The 18,165-nt window shown below is 42.1% G+C and overlaps 1 protein-coding gene across 1 annotated transcript; it reads left to right on the forward strand.

The window, feature by feature from the left end:
* Window positions 1–443: 443 nt before the first annotated feature.
* rasd1 (RAS, dexamethasone-induced 1) lies at window positions 444–1,799 on the forward strand. The gene is given in 3 exon segments (XM_032503062.1): window positions 444–847; window positions 1,075–1,119; window positions 1,122–1,799. Coding segments are annotated over 3 exon segments (798 nt in total). The 5' UTR covers window positions 444–576; the 3' UTR covers window positions 1,604–1,799.
* The last annotated feature ends 16,366 nt before the right edge of the window (window positions 1,800–18,165 follow it).

The raw sequence follows: 18,165 nt of genomic DNA on the forward strand, positions 1-18,165 counted from the left end.
AGATTCTTTTAATTGTATTTTAGAATAGTAACAGGCTAATAGTCTGTACATCATGATTTATATGAGGGGCGGGGGGGGGCTTATGACATTCGGCTCCCCTCATTTAGCCTTCATGTTTAGTCATGATGAAACATCACTGATTTTCGGGACAGTGTGCCAAACCAAGTTAAAGAGAGTCAATTATTTACCAGTACACTTCAGTGGAAGTTATTGTTTTTGTCGCCATCGCCCTAGACATGTACTGTGTGTACAATGTACTGTCTTGGAGGGTCAGCTGTACACTGTTTGGTCCCAGCGCAGCCGTCTTGTCTTCATTGGAAATGAGGCTGACGCACCAGCTGGCGATTGGTCCGCTTTTCCCAGCGCTCACTGGAGCCCAGAGTTCCTACTTACTGAGCTGTGACGTGGCTGGAGGAGGCGTCCGCCGCGCGCTTAAATACACGGGCTCCAGTCCGGAGATAGGCAGAAGCACACAGCAGAGCAAACAGTAGCATCCCCAGTGACTATAGACTGCTCCACCGCCTTTTACGCACACCTGTTTCCAGGGGAAAGCAGTCCACGCACTCAGGTGTAATCATGATTAAGAAAATGTCGCCGACCGAAAGCGAGTTTGACATCCCAGCCAAGAACTGCTACCGGATGGTGATACTGGGATCCACCAAAGTTGGGAAAACAGCCATCGTGTCCCGTTTCCTGAACGGGAGGTTCGAAGAGCAGTACACGCCGACAATCGAGGACTTTCACAGGAAACTATACAGCATCAAGGGAGACGTTTACCAGCTGGACATACTGGATACATCAGGGAACCACCCGTTCCCCGCCATGAGGAGGCTATCCATACTGACAGGTATGTGTGACTTATAGAACAGTTATAGAGAATTACAAAGCAATAATGATCGTGCAAAAAGGGTGCATTTTATATACGCAAATGTGAGATCAGTGTGCGCCTAGTGCGCACGGAGGGGGCAGTGTGCATTAGTGCATGTTAGGGTTGGAAAACACACATGTTGCGACTTTTTGCACGTTATTGAAAGCAAGCTGAAGTTAACCAAAGACATTCTTTCTTCCTTGCAGGTGACGTGTTCATTCTCGTCTTCAGTCTGGATAACAGAGACTCCTTCAGGAGGTGCAGCGGCTCAAGCGCCAGATATTCGAGACCAAGTCGTGCCTGAAGAACAAAATCAAGGAGAACATCGACGTGCCTCTGGTCATCTGCGGGAACAAGGGGGACCGGGAGTTTTACCGAGAGGTCCAGCAGGAGGAGATCGAGCAGCTGGTGGCCGGGGACGAGAAGTGCGCGTACTTCGAGATCTCCGCCAAGCGCAACGAGAACGTCGATAAGATGTTTCGGACTCTGTTTACCTTGGCCAAACTCCCTCACGAAATGAGCCCCGACCTCCACCGGAAAGTATCCGTGCAGTACTGCGACATGCTGCACAGAAAGTCCATGAAAAACAAGAAGATGAAGGACATTGGAGAGGCGTACGGCATGGTGAACCCTTGCGCGCGGAGACCCAGCGTGCACAGCGACCTGATGTACATTAAGGAGAAGGCGATAGGAGGGGGACAGAGCAAAGACAAAGAGAGATGTGTGATCAGTTAAGCCTACAGGGAAGAACGCTCAACACGAATCTTTGGAAGAAGATGCAGGTGCGTCAGCTTGGGACGCGACCTGTGCGGCCGCGTGCGCTCAGACTGACACGGGAGGTGTGGAGTGGGGACGCCGCCGCCGCCGCCGCCGCGCGCTCTGGAGCCGTCTCTAAGGACACTGCTGGTCACACGAGTCCGCTTGAGCTGCTTAAAAAACATTGCCCACTAGACATGTGAGAATGTTTGCTTGTCCTGTCCGCGAGAGCCCAATGTGTGACGTGGCTTCATACTTTGTGAGACTCGTGCATCGGTGCGTAAAATGTGTTTTGTGAAATAATGCCGTCGACACATGCATCACACACAGAGAGGGAAGAAAAGAGACTCAGGAGCTGGAAATAACGTTTACATCGTATCCTATATTTTATAATGGCTACTTGAATGTTTCGTTGCAATCTGAACTTTTGTAAATGTGAATGTACAGAATATTTATTGTGAATGTCAATTTTTGCAAAGAAGTCAAAACAAAATCGTAATATAATAAAAGAAAAACATAAACTAAAAGTTTTGCATTGTTTCTCATTCCTTCTATCCTACATTTTAAATTCTATAGTGTTTACACACAGACCCACAATCCCTTGCTATTCCCTTCATCGTAACCAAAAGCCCCATATGCACTGAACACAAAGACAAACACACACACACACACACACACTTCTGCCAGGTTAACCCCTTAGGCACACTGCTTTGTGCAGAATAAGCTTCACTGGGCCAAATATTAGACATCTCTCAGCATCTAGAAATGTGTATCTCATTGCTGTGAAACATATGCAAAAGTCTCAAATGTCCAGCTATATTGGAAAATATGACACGATCACAATACATCCCCAAACATCCTGAGATCAGACCAGCTTGCACCCGGATCCAAACAGTAACAGCATTCATCAAGTAAAGAAAATCCAGCCCAGAGAAACTGGCTTAGACCTTCTGAGAAAGCAGGCCTGTGGTTGTTTGGAGAGGGTCCATTGTTTGATAAATAATAAATAATACTGGTATCAGCAAGGATTAGAAATCCGATCTATTTGCACCACTGTGCCTCAGAACTGAGTTAAAATAACCCAAATCCTGAGCCTTAATGAGTCCACATGGACCTGAAAAATCTAAATATCCTTGAGCACGGAACACAACTATACATTCTGAATCGGTGTCACTCTTCCAAGTATTCCAAAGGTGATGTGCTGTAGCATGATCTGGCATAATAGGCCTATCCACTAATGAATTATACTACCTAGGCTGTGCAACACAAAAACAAACACACAGTATGCTGGAGAATTATTACCCCCCGCAGCTGCAAACGCACAACACAGTTTGTTGTCAAACAGTAATTTCACATTACTTGCAGCGTGCTCTTAGAAGTCCAGTTCATTGGCTCTCCTGCAAACCGTGACATACTGGCTCCACGCGATCAACAATAATCCTGTATGCTGGATTCTGTTTATACACACACACACCCACACCACACACACACACACACACACACACACACAACACACACAAACACATACACACACACACAGAATATTCTCCTGTTTGTGTGAGAAAGTGTCAAACGCTGCCCTCCAACTAATCAGTAACAAGACGTGCTCTACTCCTTGTTGCATTATTATAAAAATTGTAACTAAAAACTGGAACTGCGAGCAGTTCATGACGGGGTCCAAGTCGTCATTGGCGAACCGGGGATCTCGTGAAAGTGGAACGTGGGGGGGGGGCAAACGTCAGGAAACAGTGTGACGCGGTCGGCGGTAAGGCGCCGCAGAGCCCTGAAGGGTTTTCTACCAACTCTGGTCAGTCTGGGTTCATTTTCTCTAAAAGCTTGTAAACATCATTTTTTTCCAGGAAAAACTGGGCTATTATTTCTAATATTTGTGCTGAGGTCACTTGAATGTTAAAACGGTTGTAGGACCATAAAGATAAATAAATAAAACGCAACATGAATCTCAGAGCAATGTGTTGGTATACACACACAGCAATGCCATACGAGCAATGTGTCGCCTAAAACAGTTCTATGTATTTGGAGTCATCCATGTGCAAAAATAAACATATTGAACATTATAACTCACATTACATTTCTTACATACAGTGTATAAATCTTCCATGTAAGAGTACGGATTAATAGCACAATGACCCCAAAAACTCGGGGCTTCTAGGCTGGATACAAAACCTTCTGTAAGGGACAGGAAGACATCAGCAGAACAGGGACACTGTTAGCTTTTAGCTCCAAAAGACAGTATGTTTCTACTAGTTATATTATTGAGTTACAAAGTTATGAATCAGAAGTGTTGTTTGACGTCATATACGACGCACTCGACCTCAGAAGGGATGAAATGGCCCAAAATGATCTACCTTGATTATAGCTATTTGTAACTATCTGTACAGAATCTGGTACGGAGCCTCTTGGCGGCATGCCAAACAATCATCCCAGGTTTGGTGTTGACAGCATTTATTGTGCCAAAGATATTGTAATAGCAAGTTTCCCATTGAAATGCATTGAGATTTTAGACAAAACAAATAGACGTTGATTATAGTTCCCCCTAATGGCCCATCTTCACCAAATTTGGTACAGCGCATCGTGGAGAGATGTCAAACACTGCTCCCAGGTCTTTTACTGATACCATTTCATTTGGCTGAGATATGATAGGATATGTGTTTGGTAGCTGCCTAAAAAAAGAGCTTGGTCGTCAAATGCGCAAACTTTAACGTGGCAAAAATCTGTGTCAGGGCCATCTGGAGATGATATGTAGCAGGTTTCGTGCAGATCTGTGGCACGGACTAGGACGAGTTCAAAAAAGTTGGTTTTGGCTTGTGCGTGAAATGGGCGTGGCCTATATCACGTGACTTGGTGTAATGTGGGAGTTATGCGCAAAAACACGTGACATCATTGCAGCACCACCTAGCGGTTCACATGTGTAATATTTGGTAAGTCAGGTCAGCTTCCCATTGGACATCGTCGTGGTACTTCACTTTAGTGTGAGTGGTTAATCCAAACGTGGGCCCATAGGCCACGCCCACTTGAACCAATCAGTACCCCACTGTAAGGGGCGCTTCAGGAGTGGGCCTCGATGGTACCCATCAAATTTTGTAAAAATCAGATTAGCCGTTCGTGAGATATAAACTTTTTGTATTTGTAGCGCCACCTAGTGGCCAATGTTTGTAAAATTAGTTTTAGATCCTCAGAGGGTCATAGCAAGGAATAATCTAAAGTTTGGCTTTGACAACATTTTTTTTGGCTGAGATATGACAAAGTTGGTGTTTTCACAGTTAGCTACACAAATTATTTTGTGCGTAATATACGCAATTTTTATTCTATAAAAAATCTATCTTAATTCTTGATAAAAAAACAGTGCCAAGTTTTGTGTAGATCAATGGCACAGTGTAGGAGGAGTTTGAAAAAGTTGGTTTATCGACAAATCGCAATTTTTTACGCATAAAAGTCTAGGCGAAAATGGGCGTGGCCTATATTTAAGAGATCCAGGTAAAGTTGCGGGGTCCAGCACAAAGCTGTCGGGACTCCACAAGCACACTGGACTCCACGGATATAGTTAAATAAAGACCATACACACACACACACACACACACACACACACACACACCACACCACACACCACACACACACACACACACTGCTGCCAGGTTAACCCCTTAGGATCACTGTTTTGTGCAGCATAAGCTTCACTGGGCCAAATTGTATACATCTCTCAGCATCTAGAAATGTTGGAGATATATTGGAGAGTAAAAAAAAAGTGCAAAACCCCCAAACATCCTGAGATCAGACCAGCTTGCACCCGGATCCAAACAGTAACAGCATTCATCAAGTAAAGAAAATCCAGCCCAGAGAAACTGGCTTAGACCTTCTGAGAAAGCAGGCCTGTGGTTGTTTGGACAGGGTCCATTGTTTGATAAATAATAAATAATACTGGTATCAGCAAGGATTAGAAATCCAATCTATTTGCACCACTGTGCCTCAGAACTGAGTTAAAATAACCCAAATCCTGAGTCTTAATGAGTCCACATGGACCTGAAAAATCTGAATATCCTTGAGCACGGAACACAACTATACATTCTGAATCGGTGTCACTCTTCCAAGTATGCCAAAGGTGATGTGCTGTAGCATGATTTGGCATAATAGGCCTATCCACTCATGCAATTTACTACCTAGGCTGTCCAACACGAAAACAAACACACAGTATGCTGGAGAATTATTACCCCCCGCAGCTGCAAACGCACAACACAGTTTGTTGTCAAACAGGGTTTTAATTTCACATCATTTGCACCGTGCACCAGAAACACACCGTCCAGTTCTTTGGCTCTCTTGCACTCTGTGACGTGCCGGCTCCACGCTATCAACAATAATCCTGTACGCTGTATTCTGTTCAACACACACACACACACCACACACACACACACGCACACACACACACACAGAACCTTCTCCTGCGTGTGTGAGAAAGTGTGTCAGGGACTCAGCGGTGTACTGTGACACTGCTCTCCAACTAATCAGTAACAAGACGTGCTCTACTCCTTGTTGCATTCATTGCAAAAGCATTTTTTTATTGAAATTGTTTGATTTTTGTGCATAATTTTCTCCGTCAGCTGAACATTTGTTTTTCTCCTCAACAAAGGTGTGTTGATCCCTTGACTCAGGGACACTCCAAAGACACAGAACAATAAATTTAATAAGATCATGGTGTTACTTGTCAACCAATCAGAGAAGACCTTTTTCAGTAGCCCCATCACCATCCCAAATGGCAAAAGAGTCTTAACTGACACGTAACCGTGATTAGCTTCGTGGGAAATTAAGAATCACCGCTTATGACGGGGCATCGCTGGAGCTCTCTGCACTGGGGGTGGATGTTGTCATGAACCATCACAACTAAATGCCTAACCTTAACCCTTATCCCCACCCTAACCGTAACCTGATTTTAACCCTAATCCTAAAACCAGGTCTTAACCCTCAAACGGCCCTTTAAAGTTGTGGGGTCCGGTATTTTGGCCCCACAAAGCTGCAGGGACCCCACAAGTATACTGGACTCCACGGATATAGTTAAAAAAGAACACACACACGCACACGCACGCACGCACGCACGCACCACACACACACACACACACACACACCTAATGTATTAAAATAGAATCATGTTTTCCCATACTATACCTGAGCTGCTGTAGCCCATTGCCTAGGAGGAGACACTTTGATTTTCCCTGCTCAAACCTCTGTGACCTTCACTTCTGAGAAATAATAATAATAATGAGTTATCATTTAAGTGGATCCAGCTGCTCGCAGTTTAATCAAATGCCAACAGCCAGTCTCATGCACAGTACGTCATCATAGTCACACAGGGTAAGAGAATGGAGATGGAATTGCTATGCTGGGGACCAATGATCCAGTAAAGGTCCGTAGGATCCTGCTTATGAAACGCAGTGTCGCAACTGAAAACAAAGCGTGTTACGGCGAGGATGGGGACATAAGGAAGTTGTCACAGTTATTCTGGGGGACATAGAAGTAAAGACCAGATGCCGGCTTGTCACCTGGCACTGAGGAGAGTAATATCTGAGAAGTATCTATCAGCAATGTTCTGTACTTACTTTACCCTTTTCCAGCAATTGATCAGAGTTTTTTCCCTGTACAGTCTGGCTGGTTTTCATCTGTATTGCATTCTTCGCCCTATATTTGTCTGGTTATGAAGTGATGTTACTTCATGCCTTATTCATTGCACTTTATATTGTCCATCATGCTGCCAGTTACAGGTCACACTCCGCTGTTTAACAGCATGACGCTAACATGGATGACTGGATGAGGAACTAGCCTGTTTTTTTTATTACAAATGTGGAAATGGGTCATGTCTATAACATGATATTCATGCTCTACTTATAACACCATTTCATTGCTCAATTTACCAGAATAAAGTCAATAGTTATGTATTTTATTCAAACCTGAGCCAGGCCAGAGTTGTTTTTGTGTGGCAGAACTACTTTATGGCAACAAAAATTTCAGATTGTTTACATTGCATTTTTTTGTGAACCCTTTTAATATTAATTTGCACCAGTACTGTAGATTTTGCTTTAACATATAGAAACAAAGCATCCATAAAGCGGAATTGCATTCTGGTCTTGTTCTGCTTTGATGAACGTAGAAATCGGCACTGCAATGGATCATTTAACAGAAAATGGACCGAAAAAAAATCACGTGAATTTCTTTATCACCCGAGCATAGAAATAAATATGAAAAAAAAACAACCTTCAGCCTTTCAACTTGGGGTCTGATTTCAGTGACAACAATAGTGACATCACTATCCAGCATTACGCCATTCATTAGCAACCTCCGCAAATTAAATCTAATAGCAGCAACTGGAAAACTTTGCAACCCTTATTTGTCACTGAGACATAATTCAATAAAAAACAAATCCAGAATGTTCGGTAACCTTTCAGCCCTAACAACAAGTAGCTATGATTGTACTAGCAGTTTTAAGATATGAGCATTTTGGTCATCTCGTCCTTATATTTGAAGATTTTGTAGCAGAGGAAGCAGGGACCGTTATTTTTTAGCCTGACAGCCTGTGGACTCTCATGTTACGCAACACAAGGCCGATTGTTGTTACCCTAAACTGTCACCTATTGCACAAAATGATTGACAGATACAGGGAAGATGAGTAGCCCAGTGTCTGGTAGCATCAGTCTTAATCCGTAATGTATTTATGTCTCAGCAGAGCACAACAGCAGTCCCAGACATGGCTCTGACACTGAGCTCAAAGTGATAGGACAGGCCCCTATAACACAGTGACATAACGCCAGTTTATCAGCTTCCTTAGCTAAAACTCCAATGCAGGAAGCAGTTTACCTATTATGTAACGAGGCTAAAAGAAAGGAGGATGTTATCAACGCCAGATCATTCAATAGTGTTTTAGTTACTTAACCTTTACCATGCTTTAACAATAGTTAAATGGTCTTCAATTCTAACTATAAGGTAGAGTTGTCGTGTAAAAAAAAATACTATAGAAAGTGAGACATTTGTAAATGTGGCCACAAAGACATTGGTTATGCAGAATTATCTAATATCACCAGTTCTGTCAGGCGATATCATTTTGTGGTGCTGTTCAATTGAAGGTGTTTCTGATACGTTCTTTACCCTCTCTCCGTATTTCCTTCCTCCAGTCTGCATTTTTTAGGAAAAAATGAGGTTAGGGATATTGTGATGGATGTCATTTTACGATTTTCTGACATTTCACAGACTATAGGGATTAATCAAGAAAATAATCGGTGGACTAATTGATGATAAAAACCAAAACTAAACATTTTTGTGTACAAATCCATGGCTAAAGGGTAGTAAATATTCGTTCATGTTAAAAAAATTAACAGTTTACCAGAAACTCATAAGCCTGGGATTCTAAATCTCCACATGTATCATTGATTTTTGAGTTGAATGCACAAACAGATCAATGATATTGCATCAAACTTCTCATGTTCAATACATCAGAGATGTTCTCCAGAGCAGATTAAACCTTGCACCTCTGAAGCAGTGATTTTGTCATTAGTTATTAACTCACAGGTTAAACTGCAAACAGGAAGCGCGCCAATGCCAACTCTGTTAAGTCATGTATAAGCATCAGAACTGAATGCATGCAATCATAATAGGGTCAGTTGCATCATGACCAGATTGAACATCCACTTTGATGCACGTGAGCCTGTATTGTGGAAGTGAATGTTGAATTGTGTACACCTACCATGGCTACTGTTTGACTGGTTGCGTGCCAGCATCATCCATCCACATCCTCCGGATGCAGCCGCACATGACCAAGTGGACTTTAGTTAGGATGTAAGTGAGCCACAGGAAGTCATTTAGTTAAAAGGTAACATCAGTGTGTTTCTCAAGTTATCTTAGTTATATCTTTGGCTGAATGAATTACACAACATCAGGCCTTTTTTCCCTTATTCAGAACAGAGAAACAAATACAAGTATTTGCCATTATTCACTTTTGATTCCAATTAAAAATGCCTCCACAGAGCAATATATAATCCATTACAGTAGAAATGTTATGGGTTGGAGGAGAGTTATACTCAGTAAACTTAATACAACTTTACAACAGAAACATTATTTATTGATATTGAATGGATTCAATCAATTGATCCATCACCAAAGATTCTTTTGTATCCTTAAACTAATGTAACAGCAATGGACAATCTGTCTGTCTGTCTGTCTCACTCTCCGGGTGCTGCAAGGCTTCAGTCGGGAAGAGAGCTGACAACAGTCCCGGCCCGGGGCCACATCCACAGTCAGCCCCCAGCAGCTAGCAGCCAGCCACTATCATTACAGCTCCAACCCGGGGCCACATCCACAGTCAGCCCCCAGCAGCTAGCAGCCAGCCACTATCATTACAACCCTGGCCCGGGGACACATCCAGAGTTAGCCCTCAGCAGCTAGCAGCCAGCCACTATCATTACAGCCCTGGCCCTGGGACACATCCACAGTCAGCCCCCAGCAGCTAGCAGCCAGCCACTATCATTACAGCTCCAACCCGGGGACACATCCACAGTCAGCCCCCAGCAGCTAACAGCCAGCCACTATCATTACAGCTCCAACCCGGGGACACATCCACAGTCAGCCCCCAGCAGCTAGCAGCCAGCCGCTATCATTACAGCTCTAACCCTGGGACACATCCACAGTCAGCCCCCAGCAGCTAACAGCCAGCCACTATCATTACAACCCTGGCCCGGGGACACATCCACAGTCAGCCCCCAGCAGCTAGCAGCCAGCCACTATCATTACAGCCCTGGCCCGGGGACACATCCACAGTCAGCCCCCAGCAGCTAGCAGCCAGTCACTATCATGGCCCTCTGGACTAATGAAATGTGTAAAGGTCTGGTTGGACCAGGCTAACAATTTTGCACCTTTGAAATTAATAATTTATTTTCTTTTGTATTGTGTTTAATTGGTATGTTGATGTTGTCTAATGTCACAATTTGATAATGTGATGAGAGAATATGATATAGCTATGTAGGGGTGTGTGTCTGTGTGTTTCATGACTAGTAATAGCGTGCACTGGGGCCCGTCTTAACAGCATGCACTGGGGCCCGTCATAACATGACGCCACCATCTGCAGGTGTTGTGAGAACTGTCTTTCACTCTGGTGGTCATCAGGCAGAAAGGTCTCGCAGAGGTTCTCCGTCCCTGCGCTGTTCCTGCAGAATATTTAGTTGCAGTCAGTTGTTGGATGAAGAGCAGCAGAAGCAGAGCAGCAGGCTTGTTTGACGAAGGGCATTTTATAAGAAACAGATGATATGTGTGTCTTGCGTGAGAGGATAATCTGCTCCTACAAAAGCTTTAGATGGAGCAGACAAGACGCAGGAGTGACGATTCAATTACGGATGACATAAGGCGCTTTTATCATGGAGCCTTCTGATGTGTGTGTGTGTGTGGGGGGGGGGGGGGGTGATGCACTGACGCACTGCATCTCTCTAAAGAAACAATATGACAGGCGTCTTACGCCCATGTAAACATGCCTGGTCTGGTGAAAGATTTGATGTACCACAGGGGGGGGCGATGGATCAAGGATTTGGAGGGCTTAATTGCCTTGTCGTGGTTCATGTTGCTGTGTCACTCTGCAGCTCTGTTAATGCTGGATGGGTTTTTTTGGGAGATCCTGGTCTCTATATTAGAGCTATCATTTATTCCACAACGACACAGAGGGTCTTCCATCTCAAAGAGCGCTGCTTTGACAACATGATGATGAGGATGATGATGATGAATTGAAAAAAAATCTTGTGTGAATGCATGATAAAAAAAAACAAAAAAAAAAACAGTCTTTGCTTAGCAGAATGATTACACATCCATGGACTGGAACATTTTGTGTGATGCAGCTCTGGTTATTATTATCAGTGTAAAAGTTAAAAATAAACTCTTCTATTGCATGTTTTTCAGTTTTTTGTTTTTTTTGTTTTTTGTCAAAGCGAAAAAGTGAAGTACATGTTCTTTTTTACAGCGGTGATCCAGAAAGAAGGACTGTTGCTTGGGTCTGTTGGCATTGTGATTTTTATAATATACATCAAAATATACAGAAAGTTCTGTGGAAAGTTGTCGTGAGCTGACACAGGAAAGGATGCCTGCAGATCATCACAGCATATTATTTTTTAAAGATGATTTTTTTAGGGCATTTTCCCTTTATTAGATAGTGACCGTAGATAGACAGGAAAGGTGGGAGAGACATGGGGGAGGACACGCAGCAAAGGGTCTCAGGTCCAACTCGAGCCCGGGCCCCTGCGAAGGACTCGGCCTACATGGGGTGCACGCTCTTACTGGGGGACCTAGAGGCCGCCCCCACAGCACATTATTCAATTCATTATATTTAATTTACTACAGTTCATTTGTAAAATATTCTGTTTTTTGGTAGATCCCGGTCTCCATAAGAACTTTAATTCCCAACGAGACAGTGTCTTCCACAGCACTGCTTTGACACAATAATGATGATGATTATGATGATGATGATGATGATGATGATGAGTAAGGTCATATATTCAAAAGGTTTTTGTGTGAATGGATGATTTAAAAAAAAAAAAAGGTCCTTGCTTGAAAGAATAATTGCACTTTCATGAATGAACTCTTCACCTGCATGTTCTTTGAGCTGGGCTTGTTTTTGTTTTTTTTAAAAGCAAAGAAGTGAATTATTAGACGTTCTCTACACAGCACAGCGAGCTGTTGTATAACACACATTTCATAAACATTTATTATATATGGTTTGCTTCCCTGCTCCCTGTCAACTGTTTAGTGTAATGACACTGTGGAAACAGCTTTATTTGTAGCACATTTCAGCAACAGGGCAATTCAAAGTGCTTTGCATAAAAACGATTAAAAGAAAATTGAGAATTTGAGAAAAAAAGTTACAATGCAGTACAAGAAATGAAACATTATAGAGCAGTCAAAAACAGCTAAAATTACAAAAGCAGATAACAATGTGACTTCAGTATAAGAAGTGAACAATTATTTAAAGAAAGGCAACATCAAAAAGAACTTTTTGGATGGATTATTAATAATAATAGAACTGATTTAAAAGAACTGAGAGTAGCAGCAGATCTGCAGTTTTCTGGGAGTTTGTTCCAGATATGTGGAGCATAGAAACTGAACGCTGCTTCCCCTCAGGGGACAGATAGCAGACCTATCCCAGACCACCTGAGAGGTCTGGGGGCTTCATAGTTTACTAGCAGATCAGAAAAGTACTTTGAAGTGTATTCTTTGAGGCACAGGAAGCCAGTGTAAAGTCTTCAGAACTGGAGGGATGTGATCCAGTCTCTTGGTCTTAGTGAGGACTGGAGTGATGTGATCCAGTCTCTTGGTCTTAGTGAGGACTGGAGGGATGTGATCCAGTCTCTTGGTCTTAGTGAGGACTGGAGTGATGTGATCCAGTCTCTCGGTCTTAGTGAGGACTGGAGTAATGTGATCCAGTCTCTTCGTCTTAGTGAGGACTGGAGTGATGTGATCCAGTCTCTTGGTCTTAGTGAGGACTGGAGTGATGCGATCCAGTCTCTTGGTCTTAGTGAGGACTGGAGTAATGCGATCCAGTCTTTTGGTCTTAGTGAGGACTGGAGTAATGTGATCTAGTCTTTTGGTCTTAGTGAGGACTGGAGTGATGTGATCCAGTCTCTTGGTCTTAGTGAGGACTGGAGTGATGTGATCCAGTCTTTCGGTCTTAGTGAGGACTGGAGTGATGTGATCCAGTCTCTTGGTCTTAGTGAGGACTGGAGTGATGTGATCAGTCTCTTGGTCTTAGTGAGGACTGGAGTGATGTGATCCAGTTTTTGGTCTTAGTGAGGACTGGAGTGACGTGATCCAGTCTCTTGGTCTTAGTGAGGACTGGAGTGATGTGATCCAGTCTCTTGGTCTTAGTGAGGACTGGAGTGATGTGATCCAGTCTCTTGTCTTAGTGAGGACTGGAGTAATGTGATCCAGTCTCTTGGTCTTAGTGAGGACTGGAGTGATGTGATCCAGTCTCTTGGTCTTAGTGAAGACTCGAGCAACAGCGTTCTGAATCAGCTGCAGATGTCTGATAGATTTTTTAGGGAGACCTGTAAAGACCCCGTTACAGTAGTCGAGTCCACTGAAGCGGAAAGACAAAAATAAATCAAGGCACATATAGAATAGATAAAAAAGTGTGATTATTTGTGATTTAATGCGAGTTAACAATGACATTAATGCGATTAATAGCGATAAAAAATGTGTCGTTTGACATCACAAATATTGGTAGATATGCTACAGTGGTAGGCCAACATTGTTGTTGTTCTAGAGTTGATCTTGGTGTATATCCATCACTTTAATTTTTCACCCTGCTCTTCTGGACATAAAGCCATATTGATGGGTTCAGAACACCTAATCATGGTCTGGTTCACACCTGGGATGCGAGAGACTAAATACAATAGACGTCCAGGATTAACAGCAAATAGCAAGGAACCGACCACCAACCTGACCTAAACACGCTGTCTTCCTTTGCTTGTATTAATTAATTTGAAAAACTGTTTTGCACCTCTCTGTTAACTTGATGTAAATGGATCATACAGTGGATTAACTTTGACCTAAATAGGAATCTGGATCACCTGTTGCGTCTGCCTGAGGTCACTGTGTTTTGCTCCTTCTATCCAAGCAGGATGTCAGCTATCTCCAGCCACCAACACTAAAGTCTGCCTGCTCATCATTGTGCAACTTCAAAGATGACCTGCACAGCATGAGCTAGCAGAATATGGTACTCAACTGCTGAAATCAGGCCAAAGCACATTCAGGCTTTTCTTTTTTTGGCTGAGTCACGATGAAACAAAGCGCAAAATACCACTTATATAACAACATTTTCATATAAATAAATGTTCATCTTATAACTTTTTAAGAATAAGCAGAAGACCGGATTGTTAGTGCTAGCGATGTTGGCCACCATGGACAGACAAAGACAAGCGCTCCATTTATAAAATCATTACAGACTCAACATTAATGGAATAAAGAAATTGTGTGTGTAGGAACATACATAGAAAAATGACCAAAAAAAACTATAGAAATTACTATGATAAAGTACACACTGTTATCATTATTAACCAAATATGAACAGCCAAGTCTCATGGCGGTTCGTTAAATGGTGATGTTATCTATTGATCCGTGTACAGGGACACAATTTTCTCGTTTCTCGAGTAGTATTATTTTATTGGGATCAATAAATATGTATCTATCTATCTATTGAAAAGGCGTAAATCTGCGTACGGAGGTTGGTCGGGGTGTTGGATGGGTCAAACAACACAGGACTTTACCCCGGAGACCGGGGCTCGCGTCCTGCATGTGACGGTTCCTTTACCCGTTGTTCTTCTCCTAACACAACCTTTATAAAGTCCTACTACTCCATAAAGTTTGAGAAGGAATATGTTTGTCTGACTCCAGTACATATTTACTGGTTATTGTGCAGATTAGGATTAAAAGATATATTAAAATGCCAAATGTACGTAAAATAAGTACTGCTTCTGTAATATTAAATCAAAAATATGTGAAACATTACAATTTGAAAGGGACCATTCAGCATATTAGTACTTTTGACTAGTACTGATTTGATACATGTTTTTTGACATAACACCAATACAACAGTAATTAATTCCACAGCTTCAGTCCAGTAATAGAGTACTTTAACACTGTGGTGCTGTGGCTTTTTTTCTTCCACTACTCTCTGGTGCACATTCAAATATTGTTTTTTCAATATATGCTTTATGAATGAAAATTTGAGATTTGTAACGTAATGTAATTATTTGGCAAATCCCTAGTAAAGTATATGTAATACAAACAATAAAGCTTCTTCTTTTACACTGAAATAAGATTTCCAGCAGCTATTTCCAGCAGTTTGTCTAGGTCTGTGTGATGTTCCAGTTATTCTGTGATGCTCCAGTGTCGTTGTCGATAACTAAATGCTCGTCTGGGATTAATCAGTAACTCTTAGTTACATAGCTCCCTCGGTACATAGAGTAGGTGCAGGTGGATGGTTTTACAAGCCGGGACAGGATATCCTAAAACCCACGATCTGTTTACATCTGTAGAAAAAAGCCAATTAGTGACTATGAATTTTTGCAGCGGAAAACATTCTGGGTTAAAGAATGGTGTTCTGATCAGCTGGAAGGTAGTATTCAATGCCGGCAACAGGGGAAGAATGAAAGATACAATGATGTAACAGTTTAGTGCAGGTCAAGCTCACACCTACACAGCTTCAGAGTGGGTTATGTTTCTCTTCCTCACCCCTCCCTCCCTCCATCTGTCTCCTCTTTGTTTTCCTTGCTTTTCTTGGCTTTCATAATTACTCGCCGCCTCCACAGCATCCGCTCTTTGACTGCTGACAGTGAGCCACACTCTGGGATTCATTAAGTTTTTAAAAGCCACATTCCTTGAATATTACAGTAGAGGACAAAATGCTCCGCAGGCATTCACTTGGCACAGATGCCATTTTGAGTAGTACTATTAAATGATTAGATATCATTAAAAACACTTTCTACAAAATTCTCTTCTCTGGGCTGTCATCAGGCCTTGTTTCGGATTTTCAAACTGGCAAAAACCGAGGCAAATTCCAATATTACAGAAGAGGATTAGGGCCACTAGTGAAAAATGTATGTGAGTTCTGACTTTATTCTCAGAATTCAGACTTTTTTTAATTCTTAGAATAAAGTCAAAATTCTGACTTTAATCTCAGAATTAAAAAAGTCAGAATTCTGAGAATAAAGTCAGAATTCTGAGAATAAAGTCAGAACTCACATACATTTTTCACCAGGGGCCCTAATCCTCTTCCATACAATATGCATTTGTAATCTGGGATTTTATTTTTTAAATAATCAACCAGTTTGTTGTTTCAGTGCATAACCAGATCATATTTATAGTAACCTCTTGTCAATATGATAAAACAAAAAATTGGTCAAAATATGTAATATCTGTATAGGGTACTCTGTGCATCTGTAAGGTTTGAGTTCAAAGCCTTTCCTCCGTCATGGCTTCATCTGTAGCCCACTGTTGGAGAGGAGGGGGTGGTTTTTTTGACTATTTGTTATTAAAATCCATACTTTTATTTCTAACTTAAAAAAAAAAGTGAAAATGTGCATTGGGAAACATTAATCAGAAGAATTGATTGGATTTTGAAAAGTCTGATGCAAGGCAAATAAGGTCTTAAAAGCCCCATGGCAGGAAAATGTCCCCTCCCTCTCTCCTCCTCAAAAGCTACAGACTCAGAAATGGCACATACTAAGGAAAGCTCATTGTGGGACTGGCTCTAGTGGCTGGAGTTCTGGACCAAGGCTAAATTTTGGGAAAGAGACTTCAGATACAGCATTAGGGGACCACTAAGGTCTATATAAAAGAGACTTCAGATACAGTATTAGGGGACCACTAAGGTCTATATAAAAGAGTCTTCAGATACAGTATTAGGGGACCACTAAGGTCTATATAAAAGAGACTTCAGATACAGTATTAGGGGACCAGTAAGGTCTATATAAAAGAGACTTCAGATACAGTATTAGGGGACCACTAAGGTCTATATAAAAGAGACTTCAGATACAGTATTAGGGACCACTAAGGTCTATATAAAAGTGACTTCAGATACAGTATTAGGGGACCACTAAGGTCTATATAAAGAGACTTCAGATACAGTATTAGGGGACCAGTAAGGTCTATATAAAAGAGACTTCAGATACAGTATTAGGGGACCAGTAAGGTCTATATAAAAGAGACTTCAGATACAGTATTAGGGGACCAGTAAGGCCTGTATAACCATATCCAAAGAGCCCCATGTCATGGGACCTTTAAACTGCTTCCTACAGTTTACATTTTGTTAAACATTACAAAGCCAAGCTTACGGGGGAACATTCACACTGGGCTTTTGTTTTTTGAATAATGGACCATCAGACAAAGTTGTCTTTGAAAGCCAACTACAAATCTATTTCTCCACAGTTGAGAGAGCGTGTGAGAGAAAATGAACAGAGCGTGTTGTGTGATGATGACAGAATGTGCCAACGTCACACGCAAATCATTCAATCACGGCACTAACACGCAAGGCTCTCTGTGGACACCACAGTCTAGACAAACATTTCACTTTTCTCAATTACAGAACAAACAAATATCAATTGTAAGGGCCTATTCCCTCTGCGTGGAGCTGGAGGTTCTGCGTTAGTAGATGAGAAGCTCTCCTGTGTGGCGACCTATTAAATGAGACAGGCCACAAAGAAACGTAAGCACACTTTTTTGTGAACTGGTGGGAGATAATGCATTTCAGGGGAAATCAATACTCCATGTCAGCATGCTGGTTTATTTTTATCTTCCAAAAAAAAAAAGTTACAAATAGTTTGCTTTCTCACTCGGGCAGTTGCTAATGAAATGTTCAGTTAGTCATGGCTATGGCGTTGCAACTCCACCTCTGACACACAACTGGCAAACACATCTCTTGTGTTTTTGCAAAGTCTTTGGACGGGAATGCACTGGTCATGGGGCCAAAATAATATCCAAATTCTCTTGGGCACTGGCCACATGCCTTTAAG

Source organism: Etheostoma spectabile, chromosome 21 (genome assembly GCF_008692095.1).
Source record: "Etheostoma spectabile isolate EspeVRDwgs_2016 chromosome 21, UIUC_Espe_1.0, whole genome shotgun sequence".
NCBI lineage: Eukaryota > Metazoa > Chordata > Actinopteri > Perciformes > Percidae > Etheostoma > Etheostoma spectabile.